This window comes from Eutrigla gurnardus (assembly GCF_963514095.1).
Source record: "Eutrigla gurnardus genome assembly, chromosome: 23".
Taxonomy (NCBI): Eukaryota; Metazoa; Chordata; class Actinopteri; order Perciformes; family Triglidae; genus Eutrigla; species Eutrigla gurnardus.
Genome location: NC_139934.1, coordinates 14,572,259 through 14,590,803, shown reverse-complemented (window position 1 = coordinate 14,590,803; position 18,545 = coordinate 14,572,259). Strand labels below are relative to the sequence as shown.

Below are 18,545 nucleotides of genomic sequence, written 5' to 3'. Positions count from 1 at the left end.
GTTAATGTGAGTTTACTCACCTTTACCTTCCTTCATGTGGGCAGAAAAGGGGCCATCTGCATGCTTGAGTGTCTGGTGTCTGATAGATGATCTGTAGGTGGGCAAGCACTTAGGACATTATATCTACCCCTAATGGCATCGTATAATGAGGAAGGGTGTGTGTGTGCGTGTGTGGGTGTGTGGGTGTGTGTGCAAGTGCATGAGCATTCATATGATCTCACTCCTGCTCCTGCTGTAATTGGCTTTTAATAGAAAATTAAGATGGAGTCGTTAATCACAGAAAGATAGAGGGCCTTTTGTTTCACCCACTCTCTGCTGCATTCTGCTTCCCTTCTCCTTCATTTAGCCTATTACAGACACATTAGACACACGCACGCACGCACACACACACACACACACACACACACACACACACACACACACACACACACACACACACACACACACACACACACACACTCTGTCATCAATTTAGCCTGTCTCTTGTATGTCCCTCTGTCTGTGCTCCTTGTCCCTAAATTATCCACTCATTGCTGCTCCCTCAGCCGGAGCCCCGCCCACTGACCCACCTATCCAGACCACACACTTGTCCAGTGTTTATCGTGCTAAATCACACATGTGTTTGTGTTTCTGTCTTTTAGGATCCATCTCCGTCAACAGCCGCAGCATGCCCTTCAGCTCCCCAGAGGGCAGTGAGATCCTGGACCTGGACAGTGACATGTACCTGGGCGGGCTGCCCGAGTTGAAGGTGGACCTCATCCTGCCACCAGAGGTGTGGACGGCGCTCCTTAACTACGGCTACGTGGGCTGCGTCCGCGACCTCTTCATCGACGGCAAGAGCCGCGACGTCCGCCGCCTGGCCGAGATCCAGAGTGCGTTCGGCGTCAGCAGTTTCTGCACCCGGGAACTGCAGAAGAGGTGCAGCAGCGCCCCCTGTGGCAATGCCGGTCTATGCAAAGAGGGCTGGAACCGCTACATATGCGACTGCATCGGCACCGGATACCTGGGGGGCAACTGTGAGATAGGTAAGGTGATGATGAGGATGGTGGGGGTCCGTGGCTTTGAAGTCACACACATTAGGGTTGCACCGATTCTGATATTAGATATGGAGCCGATACTTACTTAAAAAGCTGGATTGGCTATTCAATACTATTTTTGTGTTTATTAGTGGTGCAACGGATGGCAATAATCATGTTGCAAATTATTTTAAGTCTTTGAGTCACAGATGGGTTCAAACATAGAGATTAAAGAAAAATAAAATATTGTATTATTTAATTATAATTAGTAGTATTTATTGATAAAAATATTTGGCATAATGCGTTTTAATGAGTGTATTAGAAGTGTTTTAGAGCTACTGTTTGGAGGTCAAACACATCACAATTCCATCTCTAATATCTATTTTATATTGCTTTCATAACATCTCCTTCAAAACACTTTTATTTGGGTTGCCAAGGTTACTAGCTCTCCTCCTTCCGATTTCAATTTGTTGTTTACTATGTCAAATTATGAGGGTTCGGCAACTAGGAAGCACAGATCTCCAAATGTTTATATGTATAATTCTCCCGCATAGGGTTAGTGAATATCAGCCGATAATGTTCTTGCAGTAAACCTTTATCTCACACTGCGTTGGTTAAACCATGGAGGGGATCCCCATAAATATTATGGTTATTATGTCTTATTTCAATTAATCTTAATATTGTATCTGTTTAGCACTTTACCTGCCCAGTGACTACAGGCGGAAATTAGCAATTGTTGCTATAACCTGGCTCAAAGCATCTCTTCTTGTTTTACAAGATTAATGTTTTTTTTTGTGCATTGTCCCTGTTTTAAGTAAATAAATTAATTAATTCATTCATTCAAACCCAGGACTGAGAAGAGCACCGTATCCCAAATATAGCCTTTCCTACAATGACGCAGAAAATGACTCCTAATCAAGCCATGGCAAACTGTAGACGGTTTAAAGCGTGAAACGATGCTTGCTAAATCACTGATGCTGTACAATGTAATGTTGTAAACTCCATCAAATAAAGAAGAAACAAGAGAAAACAAGTGTGGAACGAGCATTTTAACAATGCGCTTGTATTTCAAACAACCAAGCAGCTGCTGTAGTAAGAGTAAGAGCCCCACGGGGAGGCATGTGTGGATGGCTTTAGGGCCCACTGGCTGGGAGAGGGGGGGGTGAAGCACTGAGAGGCTAGCAGCATTGTGACAGAGCAGCCAGGCCTACCGCCGCCATCTGTGTCAGTCACGCAAACCCAGGTGGCGCGTACGCCACGGCGAAGGGAGGCGAGCTCGTCAAATAGCACCACGTACGTCTGATTCATTAGAATTAGCTGCAGGCTCCGTGGTCTGCCTTTGCACGTCCGTGGGAGTGAGTGAGCCATGACCGTATGAGCTTTTGAGGGACAAGGAGGGTAATGAGGGAAGGAGAGATTGGATTCAATTCAGGACAGTGGAGGTAGAGGATGGAATGTCTTTATTTTGAAGGGTGGTATGTTTTTTTTCTTGTCTCCGGGTCTTCTGATATCTGGTGTGGTTTCGGTGATGCTCTTTTGCCATCTGGTGGAGCTTTGTGTAGCTGCAGGGATGTGGGAAAGGGCAGCTTTCTAATAACCAGCTGCATATTTCTCTGTGTGAACAGACTGGGTGCATAGATTAACAGAGTGTAAGGTCAGTCAATGATATTTACTAGAGGGAGGAAACCCAGGGGATATGTCGTGATGACTCAAAGCCACAGAATATTAGGAGCATTGAGAGTGTTCTGAGCTGGCATTAGGATGTAAATTATATTTTGCGTGTCCTATTGTTAAAAGAATAATGATGCATTAGGATTGTATCACATTGGTATGTAAGTAAGACACATAAGACATGTTCAAGTGTATTTTTAGAAATACCTGCTTTAAACTCACCCATAGCAGGGTTATTTTTCTGCATCGTTTGCCATAATTTTCTGAAACCTGAAGACGTAATTTTCCCCGTGACAGTGACATACGTTAGCCTATGATGACGCATATCGACCCACACTGCGAAATAAGAGCCGTACTCTGGGCCCTGTCACTCTACACAGCAGTCTATTTATGGCATGGCAGAGAGAGAGAGAGAGAGAGAGAGAGAGAGAGAGAGAGAGAGAGAGAGAGAGAGAGAGAGAGATACAGGAACCATGGGCGCTGCCGTCTGTGATTAAGGACGTCTCAGAAACCAGCGGCACTTTTGATTTTGACATCTTTTTCAGCTTGAGGAGAGTCTGATATTGGATTCATTATGAATATTTGTTGATGTTGTCTTTAATTATAGTACGTTTGTGCTGTTGGTGGTAGGTTTGTCATCTGATGAAAATGTAATGGAGATGAAGGTGACCTGGGTTTATTCTGTACAGCAGCATACTATTTTAATTACAAATAAAGATATTTCCCTTCCACATACAGTAATATTGACGTTAAAGATAAATAGCTTGACCTGACGAGTAATAAGAGTCGCCTAAACATGTAGTAAAGCATGGTGAATGCAGCATGGCTGCAAACACCACCAAAGCCACTATGCAAACTATCAATATGAAAGCTTTTCAACAAAAAATAAGAAGCTTTATGCATACAATGTGTCACACGTAGCTTAACATTGCCATCACTAAAGGCGGACCTATTTAATTATAGCCTATCTTTACTTACTTTTTATTTTTTTGGAGACCCTCACAGAGATGACATCATAACTGGAACCCTGTGTACACACCAAACATTAGCTTGAATCAGTTGAAGACACGTAATATTTAACAACAACATGACACTGAGCAAAATCATGAAGGTGCAATACACAAGCAGATAAGAGACAACGGGGTGCAGACAGTGTGCAGACTGCCATCAAACATCCACAACCTCCTAGATGCCTGGGAGGTGCAGCGATGATTGATGTTCTCTTTTGATCGTCCTGATAAGATTTCAGTTTTGAGATACATATGGCTTTGATTATCATTTTCACTAAATGTTCCTTGTTCTTATGTTGTAAACGTGGCATCCAAACACCTCCTTCAACAAATAGGGGGGTTTGTTTCAGTCCTGGTTCTATTTGAAGTGATCAAAAGGCTGAGAAAGAAACATGTGTCTCATATAAGGTTAACACATACGGTCCAACCTTTTTGGTTTGATACAATGAGGCAAAAAATAAAATACCCATGTGTAAATCTAGATTTAGCTACTGTAGTGTCAGTATTTCCGTTGTGAATGAGGCAAATACATGTCTTTAGAGTGACATTTCACATGAAAGATGATATAGGTATCCAGTGGACCATGCTCCGGGGTCACCCGGGTCTTTATCTCTCCTGCATCAAGCGTGACCCACATGACACCCTCCCCCTCCTGTCCTCTGCCTCACCCCCATCCAGAGGCGACGGTGCTGAGTTATGACGGCAGCATGTACCTGAAGATCATGATGCCGGTCACCATGCACACGGAGGCCGAGGACGTGGCGCTGCGCTTCATGTCTCAGCGGGCGTACGGCCTGCTCATGGCCACCACCTCCAAGGAGTCGGCCGACACCCTGCGCCTGGAGCTGGACGGAGGCCGAGTCAAGCTCATCGTGAACCTCGGTAGGCCACCGCCGTTCATCGTGACCTTTCCCTTTCCATCCCGCCTCCTCATTTCCACTCTATTTCTGGATTTAGGATGATTTGACATTTTGACTTCCCCGCCATTCTTTTTTGTTCCTTACCAAAAACAGATATTTGGGTGAGGGGAAAGCTTCTGAATCTGTACCTCAGTCATGCCAGATTTGATGTGTACGATAGAGCATGCTTCATTTTAGTAGATAGCTACGGTTGGCGGTAGAATAAGCAACTAGCTTTTGCACATAATTGCTTTAAATGGCGGATGTCCACAGTGTTTAAAGGCTATTTATTTGACAGAACTGAGGTACAAAGAGAGAAACTTCTCCTCCACAAGAAGTGCTTGCTGCAGGACAATATGACTAAAAGTAAAAATGTAAAGGAACACCCCCCATCCCCCCCCCTCCCAGTTTGGCCCTGCAGCCATTTTTCTTCCATATGATTTGGTCCCAATCCATCGCCTCTGCATTCACCCACTTCTTTCTGTTCCCATGTGGAGCCTGATAGCTCCTCCTCCTCCATCTCTAACAGCATACCCGGCCCCGAGCCTGAGCCTCACCCCACTAACTAACCTGTCTCTAGAAGCTTCACGGTGGCCTTGCTCTTGTATCGCTCCTCTCCGGCGTTCTGCTCTGTTCCCTTTTAGTTTAGTTAGCTGAAGGGCTGATTGGCTCCACTTCTACTTTGAGGAGTTTGGTGCTGAGAGGAGATGGGAATCCTCATCATGGGTAATCACAAATGGCTTCAAAGAGGAGGGGGGCGTCAGGCAATCTTAGTGGAGAGAAGGTCAGTGAGAAGGTAGAGGGGTTGTAGCCCTCTAACAACGGGCTACCTTTAGACTTATTTAAATTGCATTGCAATACATATTAGTGCTCCGGGGAAGATGGGTATGACCTTCCATCTTAAGGATACCTTAAGTCTGCCTGATCCCTCGAAGGAGCCGAGTCTCAGCAGTGAACCTGGAGGAGCGTGACAGAGTTGCACCCTGGGATATGAGAGTTTAAGCCACCATAGAGACAGGAAGGCGAGGGGGCTGACGTGGCCGTTCCTCTCTCTCTCTCTCTTTTTCTACTTCCCTTTCTCTCGCCTCCTCTTTCTCCCTCTCCCACTCTCATTTTCTGTCACTCATAAACGCCCCCCCTGGCCACGAGTCAGAGGATGGAACTTTTCATCCCTTCAACGGCCTCTATGTCTGCGGCCCTTGGATCAAACAGTCAGAGAGACCGGCTCACAGCTGTAGTTGTCCTGCTCGCCGTCCCCCGACACACACTTCCCCCACATGACGTTGTATACACACATCTCACAGCGAGACGGGACACACGTTCCCATCCCCCCGTCTTCGGGGGGGCTTAACTGACACCTGAAACAGCCGACTGACGCTAAACCTCTGCTCAGGATTTTCTTAGCTCTTTTACACGGAAATTAATTAACAAGTAACACATCAGATCTGTTAAGCTCTAATCCTTGTGAACATAATTGAAATCCTGCTAATGAATCACTTGAAAAGGCACTAATTGTTCAGATTTAGCCCTAATGTTATTTATTCATGATAGATAATCATGATTAACCTGTGAAGTGTGTTAGCTGAAGCTCAGTCACATTCACATATGAACACTAGAAACACTTAAAGATCTATTTTGACACAAATGCGGCTTCTTCCAGAAAACGCCGCTGCTTACGAACCCGTGTGGCCCTTAAACACATCACCATGGAAGCGTATTGGTATTGGCCCCACCTCTCTACAGCGTGACGTCGGTCCCTGGCCGTTTGTGTCCACTATTCTGTAGCGGTTGACAGCTCGAGACCACAACCCAACCACGCTGCCTCCTGCACACACAGCTCACTGCCACTAGATGGCTCTGTAGAGCAAGGCATTTATTTCAAGAGATCATATTAGACAGGGAATAATAATTTGATACTTCCCTGTAAGGGAAGTCTCAATTTGCAAACCTCCTTTTGCAAAGGGGGAAGGTGAAAGGTCAGGGTAAGCTACATGGCAGGATTGAGTTTCTGAGTGTTTCCTGACACTCTGCTTTCACATGATACTTCCAGTTGAAGGAGAAAGCTTTTGAACCAACACTCCACCACTAATAACAGCGTTCACTGTGTTTTTTAGCAAATCGTACAGCGTAGGGTCTTCTATCTTCTGCTACGTGTGCAGCAGGCGTGAGGTGGCTGGGATGTGCAGATCACCCTTTCTTGTCATTTACACTGTTGGGTTTCTCATGCCCAAAGTGCTGCAGAAGGCAAGCACATCTCCACATGTTAAAGGTGCAAGACGTTGTATCCGCTCTAGTGAGCGCACAGGCGTTATTTGTACACTGTGTGAGCTTAATGTTTCACAGTGTTTCCAACCAACTGAATTTATTCATCTTATTCTGGCCAAAAACATTCCGTGTGGTTAAAATGATCAGGCTCTGTCTGACTTAATGAAATGAATCATATATTTATGCGTGTGTTTCATGCTTTCTTAGTTGTAATTATGATTTAACAAAACAAAAGACGTCTGACATAAAACGTTGAAAAAGGTGATGAGAAGGTGGTGCATTAAATCTCTGATAGTCTGATTCAGAGCTGCACTCCACTCAGATCGAACCTGATAATTCCAACTATGCAATGTACATGTTGATGGTGTCTGTAATCATATAAAGTGTTAATTACACCAACAACGCGGCACTTTGCATAGTTTATTTATTTCCTACGGTAGAGACCCCATGGTGGACAGTAAGTCTTGCCTTCTGCTGTGCTTCGGGGGGGTATCGGGTGGAAGGAGGGATGGATGGTGGGATTGATGGAGGAAAAGGGTGATCCTGACTCAGAGCCTGTCCCCGGATGGTGGCCTCAGAGCAATGCTTGGATGTCTGCAGAATGTACCTTGAAGGATGTAAAATGTCTCTTTTTCTCTTTTATCCTCTTTCTGTCTCTTTCTTTCTCTTTTTATTCGATCTCACCATTTCCGCTCTTTCTCCCGCCAGATTGTATCAGGATAGACTGTAGCCTCAGTAAGTGGTCCTATCCATTTTTCTGACTAAAATGTATCTGTATGTCATCTTGATTCTGTGCAGTAGCCCTTTTCTGCTTCCTCCATGATGAGTGACAACTCTCTCATTCCCCACGTCTCGCTTCCATATTTTGTTGCCGTTGAATCTGTTTTTATTTGTGTCTTTCTTACCGCCTCATTTGTACGTCTCCTCCCACCTCTTTCTCCAATATGTGATGAAAGTTGTTTTCTTTTTTCCATAAGTGCTGTCACTTTGATTTCCGTTCTGTCTCTCACAGATTTAAATAATGTTTTACTTGCATACTTATCCAGATTTCTCTTCCTGCTATCCTCCTCGCCTGCCCACAATACTCCATAATGATTTCATTGCCCCTCCCTGCTTATCACTATTCATCTTCCTATCGACCTTCTGCAAAAAAAAAAAAACAACACATTCAGAAAAGGGCATTTTGACACACCCCTATTTTCTATTATGCGGCGCTCAGCCTCGGCTCCGCTCGGCTGCACACACAGGTGTTGCTTGTTTTCTATGGGGGACAAACTGTAGTTCGGCCCCCAGAAAGCTAATTGCTTCTCCACTGAGACACGGCACCACCTGGCGCGTGCTTGTTTCCAGAGAAAGCCGATGTTTTTCTGCCCCATGCTGACAGCATGATAGCACACTGTTATTTCTATCATGACCACTGACAATTGAACAACGAGCCCACAGGTAAGTGCTGCCAGCCACAGTGACAAAACATGGAGAAAACCTGATGTTTGCCACAATGCTTGTTGTTGTGTGTATGCTCTTTAATTTGCACGATGTCTTTGTGAGGGTGGGGGGGGGGGGGGGACTTTGATTAGCAGCTATGGATGGTCGCATCAAGAAGCCATTTAGTGCTTTTTATTCTTGCCTTTTCTCAGGGGGATCAGTTTTGGGAAGGGATCAGGGTTTGTTATTGGCATTCAGTTAGACATCTGTAATTGAACCAATGGAGGGGGGCTCTGCAGGGTCATACAGATGTGTTGCTATGTGAACCTCACTCAGTCCCTATTTTATGCTTCTGCTTAATTTGAGTCACGTCTCTGCACTTACAATGAACACAGACTTTATGCAGTGCAATTCAAATATCTTAGTGTATGAATTACACCACTTATTATATGCGGAGCCACTGGCACATTAAAGTCATGCCGAGAAGAGTGCTATACCCTGATTTGACCACTAGATGCTGAACAAGCACTGTGTATATTATGTGATTTCCCTGCAGTAGGGAGGAGATGGAGACACACAAGCTATGTTTTCCCTTTGAATCGCACCACAGGCCTCTCAGTCATTTCTGTGGCACTGACGTAGTTGCTTCACGTTATTGTAAATGATGGTGTATGGCGGTTGAGGTCATGACGGATTTGTTTGTTTCGACGTGACAAATGATGCAGGCAGAGGTTATCAACGTGGACTCTAGTGTTTCACATATTCCACATTCTTACTCCATGCCACTGTAATGGAAACGACGATCATTGATTTTCTTTAGATTCAACGCTGCTGCGTTTAAATATTGATGCGGTATCCACTGCTCAAGCAGTGATCTATCACATACTTTTACTAGGAATACTTTATTTAACCTTTATATTCTTTGGTTGACTTAGCGTCCTTGTACAGCAGTGTCCTGCTTCATGGCCACTCAGGCACAAACCACACTATATAAAGGATCCCGAAATATTAGTGTGTAGAGTGTATAAAGGAGGGGGAGAGACTGTGTGGGAGAGAGCAAGAAAAAGAGAGTGCGACCAAACCAGGGTAGAGAAGAGACAACAATTTATTCAATGTCATGACATCTCCTGGTCGATTCCTCCTCCAGAGACCGACAGTAACTAAAGCCTTGAGTTCCCGTAAGAAAATCAGGGTAGCAAAGTATTTCTGCTGGCTGGCAGTGAGGTTTTCCTGCAGGGTACTAATATAAATGTGGCACTAAGTATATATACATTTATATTCTGATTGCACATGGACTGAAAGGCCAGTGAGTGGTGGAATAGAATTTTGAATACGATATATCCTGGATTTCTACAATAGAGGGAATATTTAAATATGTCTTGAGCTAATAGCTTTGAGTAAAATAGCTACCATTCATACAAGGTCGCTATTAATACAATATGTCAGTAGCAGAATAGCAGCGTTTTCCATCGTGATCTCAGGATCCTTCGAAAACCGACCAGGTTTCCTGAACTGACTAACTTCCACGCCTGACGTATGAAGAAGTTGCACATGGGAACAGGAAGACTGCTGCTCCTACTTCTAAAACAACACTAGTTCAACTCTTGACCTCCTCTCTGATCTTTTCATTTCTAGTTCTTTGCGAGGCTTAGGAAGTAAAAGATCAGCCTTGTGTTTTTATTGCACCATATCGTGACCCCGCTCCCCCGCCTTAATGCGTCTGGAAACGATATGGAACAGAGCTGCAGCCCTCAGCTCCAGTCAGGTCAGGGTGTCAGGCCGATGATATCAGTTTGGAAGGTGGCCTTTCAGCAGCCGGCAGCACCTTCTCATAGCGTTAGACGGGATGAGATGTGGCGTGACATATTGCCAGCGTGCGGGGCGCGAGCGCTCCGTCTGCTAATGTCATACCCTTTGGCCTTTCCACCTGCAAGCTCTCACTGCAGACCGCACCGAGACACGCAGCCTGTCTGGCAGGGCGGAATTGACGAAAAAAGACGGATTCTCTCCAGCATGGAAGCCAAAACAAATCCCCTGTATAGGAACCATTAGCGAGTGATTCACTGTCACCGAAACTAAATGTGGAAGTGGGCACATGTGCTCTTGTTTCTTATATGTTAGCTGATGCAACCAGACAACAGAGCCAGGTGCCTGTTCTATATGGCACGTAAACGGCATGGGACCTGGTAATGGATGTAAATGGTGAGGTCCCAACATTGACAGCCATTCAATGGAAACGTGCTACCAGGCCTTGGAGAATACTGCGATACTTGAAAGGGCATCAGCATTTTCTTATTAGCAAAATCACAAAATCAAACCTACCGACTTTGATGAGCATTAAAGTGATGCACCCTAGGTGATTTCCACCATGACACCCAGCCAAATACCCCTTCAGAAGCATCTTTAGCGATGGTCAACATTGGTCAAGATAGGGCTATCAGCCGAATGCCTTAGTACTGGCGCTATGGTACAGTGTGTATATCTCGTTAATTACCCCACTAATAATGCATGGAATGTTACCAAACTTCTACAGTAGTACACATAGGGTCTGTACTCACAAAACGAGGCATTTGAAAGTTTGTCAACACTTGTTGACCTGATAATACAAGCATTTATAAAAATTCAGCTAAACTTTTTCATACTCTCGCTTGAAGCTCGCGTCACGGCATCGGCTGGGTAAACACTAAAGTGGCGTCTACGCTGCGGGAGCGTTAGCAGCCGAGGATAGAAGCTATCAGGCAAGTGTTCTTTTAAATAAATTATTGATGTACTTACAAACTTTCAAATGCCTCGTTTTGTGAGTACAGACCCTATGTGTACTACTGCAGGAGTTTGGTAACATTCCATGAATTATTAGTGGGGTAATTTACGAGATATACACACTGTACCATAGCGCTAGTACTAAGCCATTCGGATGATAGCCCTATCTTGACCAATGTTGGCCATCGCTAAAAATGAACCATGACTTTAAATCCCAGAGCAGTCTGCAGGAAACCTTTCACGTGGGTTAATACCAGGCGTGTTATGGATCCCAACATCTGCAAATGTTAAGGTTGGCCTTTTTCCAGGCTTCAGTATGTGAGTAAAGCATGATGGTAGCAATCTCTACTCCCTGCTCCGCCTGTCAGAATGAAAAGATGCGTCGGTGCTTTTAAAATGTTAATAGCAGAAGACCACTAGACCCTAAAAGAGAAACTGATGAAAACCTTGTTTTGGTGTAACTTCTCACCCTGCTGCAGTGATGTGTACAACACTATATGTTACAGGGTCCTGGAGCCCACGTCTATCACTGCAGCAAGGTGAGAAGTTGAACCATTAGAGTCCAGTTCAGCTGTTCAGGGTATATATTTTTTTTTTCTTCTTTCTGCAATTTTCTATTTAGTTGACGTTGCTGAGGTCTGTTGAGCCACGGCGCCTGCTGCTACTCACACTGACTTACAAAGAAACACTTCTTACCTCCTCTGGTAGAGTGTCACTCTGTGAGTACTAGAGATTTATTTCCCAGGAAATTGGAAAGAAATCACGGCACTGAGTACATTACCTGTAGTGTGACAATCCATTGACCAGCGGTGTGAGACAGTGAGCTTACTTTGCTCAAAGAGCCAAACCTCCCGTATGAAATTAAGTGCAAGAGACAAGTCAAGGTAGAGAAACAAAATCCTATTGATTCACTAAATATCTCAGTATATTATTCTAGTCTTTAGTTTGTAATTGAGCTCCTCAGTTTGAGCTTTTAGCGTAACTCTACCATCGACCAGTGATGATATCACACTGATGACCATGAGATGAGCGTATCTAATGCGGCCACGGTGACGTGAACACCCACAAACAGATGTACGCACACATGCATTCACAGATGCATGCATCATTTGACACATATTGTGGGCAGAGAAATGAATATGAGATTTTGCCCACACAAACCAGTATATTTCTGTCACCTCCTCAGTCTTCACTGCTTCCAGGCAGGTTGTCAGGTTTCACACTCCTCCCCCATGTGTTTTGCACAGTCACGACTACTGAGATATGTAGCACAGTTCATGTAGCCCTGGAACCATTCTCCCTGCAGATACGGCACTCGTGTTCCCAGACTGTGGGTGTCATGGCCATTTTGTATTTGAATGGCCGGTTCGTTTCAATCTAATTTGGATTGAAATTTCTTACTAGCCACCCTTGCTATTTCTCGCTTGCGTCCAAGCAGATGGCTCGCTTACGTTCTCAAATATTGAATTTGAATGAGCCTTCCATCGCTCACTTAAATCATGAGTCATCACATCATACCTCAGCCAAGCAGATGTCAAAGATGGATGTGCAGTAGGCACTAGAAGTTGCCCTCCGCACGCACAGCATCCTACAGCTTGTGAAGTTTGAGCATGTATCAGAGCTAGACTGTATGAAATGTATTTTGGAGATGCTCCGGTCGGGATTTGATTTTTAAAGCCAATTTAATGCTTCAATGGAGGATAGCCCTTTTTTTTTATATTTAATGTTCATTTTATCCCCCCAGAACCTCAGGCCAAATGTGATGCAATGAGCCAATGAGAGGAGTATGCTATTAATATAATGCCTTAGATCTGTGCACCCTCAGAGATGGATACGTCATTGGATATGAATAGATTTATGCTAAAAGCAATCATCTAGTTCAGCGATGGACAACAGTAATTGCACATTTCCCAGTAGTTAACACGTTCAAAATAACTAACAGTTGTCTGTGTGATACTAGTGCACAGTTAAGCACTAGTGAGAAAACATGTATCGGGAAAAACATTAAATATAACCTTTGTGGCAGTTGTCACATAAATCATATTTGAGAAAAGGATGAAAAACATGGGCGTACATATCTCCTCAATGGGTGCAACTTTATTTAATTTCCATACCTTTTATCATATTTTGCTCTTTGCATGTTTTAATGGGAATGAACCAAACGCCTCTTAAAATGTTAAGCAGAAACGGCCTAATAAAGAAGTGCTTTGAAGCCTATATGAACTTCAAAGGAATATGTAATCAGAACATTTTTCCTAACTACAGCTGGAATGGAATGTGCCACTGTGTGTGTGTGTGTGTGTGTGTGTGTGTGTGTGTGTGTGTGTGTGTGTGTGTGTGTGTGTGTGTGTGTGTGTGTGTGTGTGTGTGGACACATCCATGTGTGATAGATTGTAATATGTACACTGTTAATGTTTACAAGGCAATGTAGTGTGACCTCCAGCTCTCACTATGCACAGTAATGTGCTGCTGCTAGAAGTCCCTATCAACCAGGCCAGTATCTGTCACAAAGGCCATTTCATTTTGAAGAAGCCTTGTTTAGGTACAAATACAAGAATGTTATTGGTAGTAGCCATTTTTATATATTATATGTAACTTTGAAAACAAATTATAGGGGCATCGTTTAGATATTTGACTATTTTGCCCTCATGAAACGTCTTCTTTCAGATTAGTGGAAAGAAAACATCCAGAATACACATTTAGTTGTTTATTTTACCACTTTGTCTATTTGATTATGTAGATTTATCCTAAATTCACCCCAAATTAGCATTAGATAATCTATAATTTGCATATTTAATCATAACATTTCAGAAAACTGGTAATACAAACAAAAAAAATGGTCTAAATGTAATTATTGAGCTGGTGATGTCTCGTGGTGATAGGGTTCTATTGTTACATGTATCATATTCACCTGGTGTCTCTCTCTAAGACCCCATTGTGATGCCTTCACTTACTTATAAGATCATTTCAGATAATATTCATCACTTTAAGAAATAGGCATGGCCCCAAACTGTTTCTAACTTCTTTGATAGGCCCATATGTTTAAGGACATAATGTTATGGTCTGTCCAATAAGCTCGACCCTCAATGTCAAAGTGTTGACTGAGCATTTGCCAGTCTGACACCCAAACCATTATATATTTATTTCATTATAGTTTTCATTGTGTAAATATTTCAACGTATAACTGTTAAGTAACGTGAAAAGTGTTGTTATTATTGTCAGTTGTACAATTCGTAATAATAGCAGTAATTGTCTTGGTTGTAATCGACAAAATCTATATATTGAATAAGAAAATAGATGCAGATTACACTTATGTTTTTATTGCTGTTGAAAGTGACTCCGAAGAGAAACAATCAACCCAAACTCTTCCCTCGTTACATGTAATTGAACAAATGAGGTGGATCTGATGAGAGAAAGAAAATAAAGAAACCATGGGAGCCAGCGGTTCTAAGTAACACTGATGTGTGAAGGATATTACAAGGATGGCACCGGGCCTTTTGTTTTTCTATACTCCCTCCTCTCTCCCTCTAGCCTCCACTTTCTGTAAACTTGAAGTACCTGAGGCAATCTGTTCACTAGACCTAACCCGGTGAAGAGATTGCCTTCCTGCCCTTTTTGTCTAATAAGAATTGTCCACAGCAATGTTCCACTGTCTGCTTGTACTCCAGGCACGATTTCAATTCCTTTACTCGGAGCAGGTAGACAATTTGCAGCCTTTTCACCTGAGACCTGGTCAAGTAGTGGGTGCCAGCACGTCTAGGCAGACGAAGGGGTCCGCTGAATAGCTTTTAGGGCATCTTTGGAAGAATGGGTGGCGGCCTTGTCTCGCTCTGTGCCTTCTGGAACCTCAATAGATTACAGCTTCTCCCTTTCAGGGACTCAACCGTGGCCGCCAAGTGGTTGTAACCAACTTTATACTTTGTGATTTACACAACTCACCTGTGTGGGTCTGAGCACACAAGTGCTACTGCACATTTGCACTTTTGAGGACCTTAGGATTCTCGAAAAATCACCAAGACTGGCACACGCTTGAGATGTGGCGAAGTCTTGCAGTGATTGAGCTCAGGCCTGGTCCATAGACCACAAGAGGCACGCTAGGGTTGGGTTAAAGTTTCTTTGATGTTCACAATATTTGACAGGATAGTTGTTGTCCATATTTTTTAAAGGAAATGCACAACAGGAAGTCAGCCATGTTGGATTTTGTGCTTTCATTTTCATTTTACAAACGCATGTTTGAGGCCTTTATGGATAACAAAAACTTGTGAAACTTTGCAAACAACATATTGAGTCAATTCCACATAGTAATTGGGCCTGAGCGCAGTATGTTGGCTCAATGGCGCCCCCATATCACTTTTAGCTGTTGTGCCTGGGTTTGTTGGGGTAATGCGTGTTAGCAGGCTCCAAAGTGCTCCCAAATGTGTGGAAAGTCTTAGTTGGACATAGTTGCTATGACATTCACAAATTGGGTACACACATATTTCACATCAGCTTCCATTATGTCCGCCCAACAAACAAGTCAGACATTCGGAATTTTGTGCTGTTTTTAATGTATTTCATGGAAACTTATTTTTCTAACTCCTTCGAGAGTGTTTATCAGATTGGTTTCAAATTGGGTTGCTATAACCTGCCAGAATTTCCAATTAGAAATTAATAGTCAAAAACACCAGTGATGATGTCATTTTCAGATTTACTGGTATGGTACTTTTTGAAACTCCTCTGAGAGGATTCAACTGATCCATCGCAAATCAGAAGCTCAATCCTTTTTTGATTTGCAATTGCACAACTTCCCCGTTCCCACTCCACACAGGAAGTAATGTCTAACTTGTGCGTGCAGTGTCCTACAACTGTAATGCTTCAACTGGAGTACCCTTTCACCACTTGCTTTGTTTGGTTTCAAGGACATTATAACATTTCATAGGTGGCAGGACTGTTATGGAGGCTAGTAGAATAAGATCAAGTCATATTAGATGCCATCAGTTATCTTCTCCGGGCCCCAATAGTGGTCACATGGGTAATGGTTTGCTAAGACAAAAGGCTGCTGTTCTCCTTCGTGTTCTGGTTTGTCTGCCCTGTGATCCGCATGGAGAGATTTAACTGGAGAAATGATTACCATCCCTTCTCTTATACATTATGCATGTCTGTTGACCTGTCGGCAGGTGAGACCACTATTCGATGATATTGTGGGTCTCAAAAGGTGTTTTAGTGCTGTAGGTTTTAAGCTTTTTAGGAACACTTAAACGGTTGTTTGTAGTTTCCCAGTACAATAAGACTAACAATCTGCTGTTGCACAGGAATTTAGCACTTTAATAGAAGGAAGCACGAACTCACTCTGTCTCAAACATAGCAAATGAACATAAGCTCAATAAAGGCTGTGTACAAGGGGAGATTGCAATCACTAAACAAATAAACTTACACAGTTTTGTATTCAGCATATTTGCCCAAGCACAGAAGCGCAAACGATCTTTTTACCCCATCAATCGAATAACTATTTCCCATTTCCACTTGGGGTGAAAGTTCCCTTTACATCTATTTTTCACCAAATTCTGCCAACACACAAAACACAGTTGTCGAAATTGATCATATCTCAATGGCCGCATCGGGGCCGGGACCTTTGTGTTGAATTTGAATGCGGCTGCCTCGCTGGCATAGCCTCAGGCCATGATCAGTCTGCCTCTTTTCAGCGCTACGTGGCACAGGCGACAGGTTGGATGTGGACTCATTACAGAGACTCTAATGAGAGAACCGGCAGCAGCCCGGAGCTGTCGAAACCCATACTGCCTTGCAGGACTGATGGCTATCCCACGGGACCATACCCTCCTGCCACAGCATGCTGTAAAATGCAGTTAAATCATAAATCAGCATCCCCCTGGGACCTTCATTTTATCTGGAGTGAGGGAAAGAGATGTGAGGAGGTTGAGGAATAAAAAAAACAAAACAAGAGGACGAAGGAAACTGATAAGAAGCAGACGATGGGAGGCGAGCGTTAAAAGGGAAAGCAATGAGGGAGGATGCAGATGGCGGTACGAAATCGAATAAGGGAGTCCGCCTGTGCTTGCAGCTCCGAAGGGAGCACTAAATTTGTGGAGAGGACAGGTAAAATGCATGATTCATTCCCTGCTCCCTGGAATCAATCTGCTGTCCTCCCAACATCTTACTGAGTCAAATATGTCGTCCTGCGGTGGCCATCTGAAATTCTAGAAGCTATCGACAGAGGTTATCTTGTCTCGGATGCTAAAGCACCAACACCCCCCCCCCCCCCCCCCCCCCTCCTCCTCCTGCACGGAGCCGAGAACAGTGGGAAGAAAAACTGTGTGGCCCCTGAGAGCAAGCAGTGAATACAAATGTCTGTTTGCAAGCGAGCACCACACGCACACACACACTGCTTCAGAGAAAGGGACATACACACTTGTGTGCATGCATCCACACAGTCACAGCCTGCCTTATCTCTGTAAAAGGCATGGGGGGGGTCAGAGCAGCATGCGTAGATAATCATGGCTGGGGGTCATAATCTGTTCACTGCTCCTCTCCCTCCTCCTCGTTTTCCTGCTCTCATCGACCCCTCCCTCACCATCAGAACTACACACACACACTTCCGTACTCTCACACACACAGACCCGCTCGCCCCCCGTCTTTCTTGTCCCCGTTGGTGATGCGACACCATGTGGGAGATATCGTGAATGCGGGCCGCCCGCATGGGGGCTTTATTGTGCTGTTGTGTCAGCATGAGACGGTGTCCTCAAACACCCCCCCATCCCCCCCATGCACCCACACAGACACATCCCTTTACCCTCCTACAGAAATCCAGGCTTTTAGTACAACACATACAATGGAGCTACGAGAGCATAGAGTAAAGGTAGAGATATGTAAGAATGGGAGAAGTGGACCTGGGGGGGGGATGAGGATCTTGACGGAGATGTCTTCTTGTGTTTCTCATCTTAAATCTTTCACTCCCTTCGTGACATCGCTGCTGTTTGCAGATTGACGGCCGTTTAGACGACACACGAGCAGACACACACACACGTGCATATACACACAAAGCATTTCGTCAGATCCGCAGCGATCATCCCGTGCCCCTTTTCAGATAGGAAATATGATCTCTTAAGATAGGAGCCAAATGGCATCATCGTCAAACGAGGTTGACTCCCGATAACTCTGAAGAGCAAAGTAAATCCTGCCTCTTGCCTTCGAAACCATATTAACGTCTGCAGCCTTATGTAACTCTCGCTGCTATCTGCCTTTGCTTTTCCATAAAAATAACAAGTCCATATGGGTCACTCCGTCGAAGAACACTTCTCATAAACCACATTGCACGGACCGGCTCCGCTCTTGAAAGCAACCTGTCAAAGTCTTAAACTAACAGAAGTTGTTTTCTTTTATTTGCTGAAAGGTCTGTGTTGTTCTCAGCAGATCCCCTTTCTTTCCCTTTCTAACCCAGCGAGACAGTTTATTTTAAGGCAGGATCCAGATGTTGCTGGTGCGGTTTACTGGGACTGATTGAT

General features: G+C 44.1%; 1 protein-coding gene across 5 annotated transcripts in view; it reads left to right on the top strand.

Annotated features, from left to right (window-relative positions):
• The window catches only part of nrxn2b (neurexin 2b), a 573,287-nt gene that overhangs the window by 232,227 nt on the left and 322,515 nt on the right, over nt 1-18,545 (top strand). For 4 of the 5 annotated variants that reach the window (XM_084003189.1, XM_084003188.1, XM_084003186.1 and 1 more), the window contains 3 exons: nt 642-1,025; nt 4,376-4,579; nt 7,570-7,596. In XM_084003189.1, coding sequence (XP_083859315.1) covers nt 642-1,025; nt 4,376-4,579; nt 7,570-7,596 — 615 coding nt within the window. The remainder of the gene's footprint in view (nt 1-641; nt 1,026-4,375; nt 4,580-7,569; nt 7,597-18,545) is intronic. The other variant, XM_084003187.1, reaches the window with a different exon arrangement.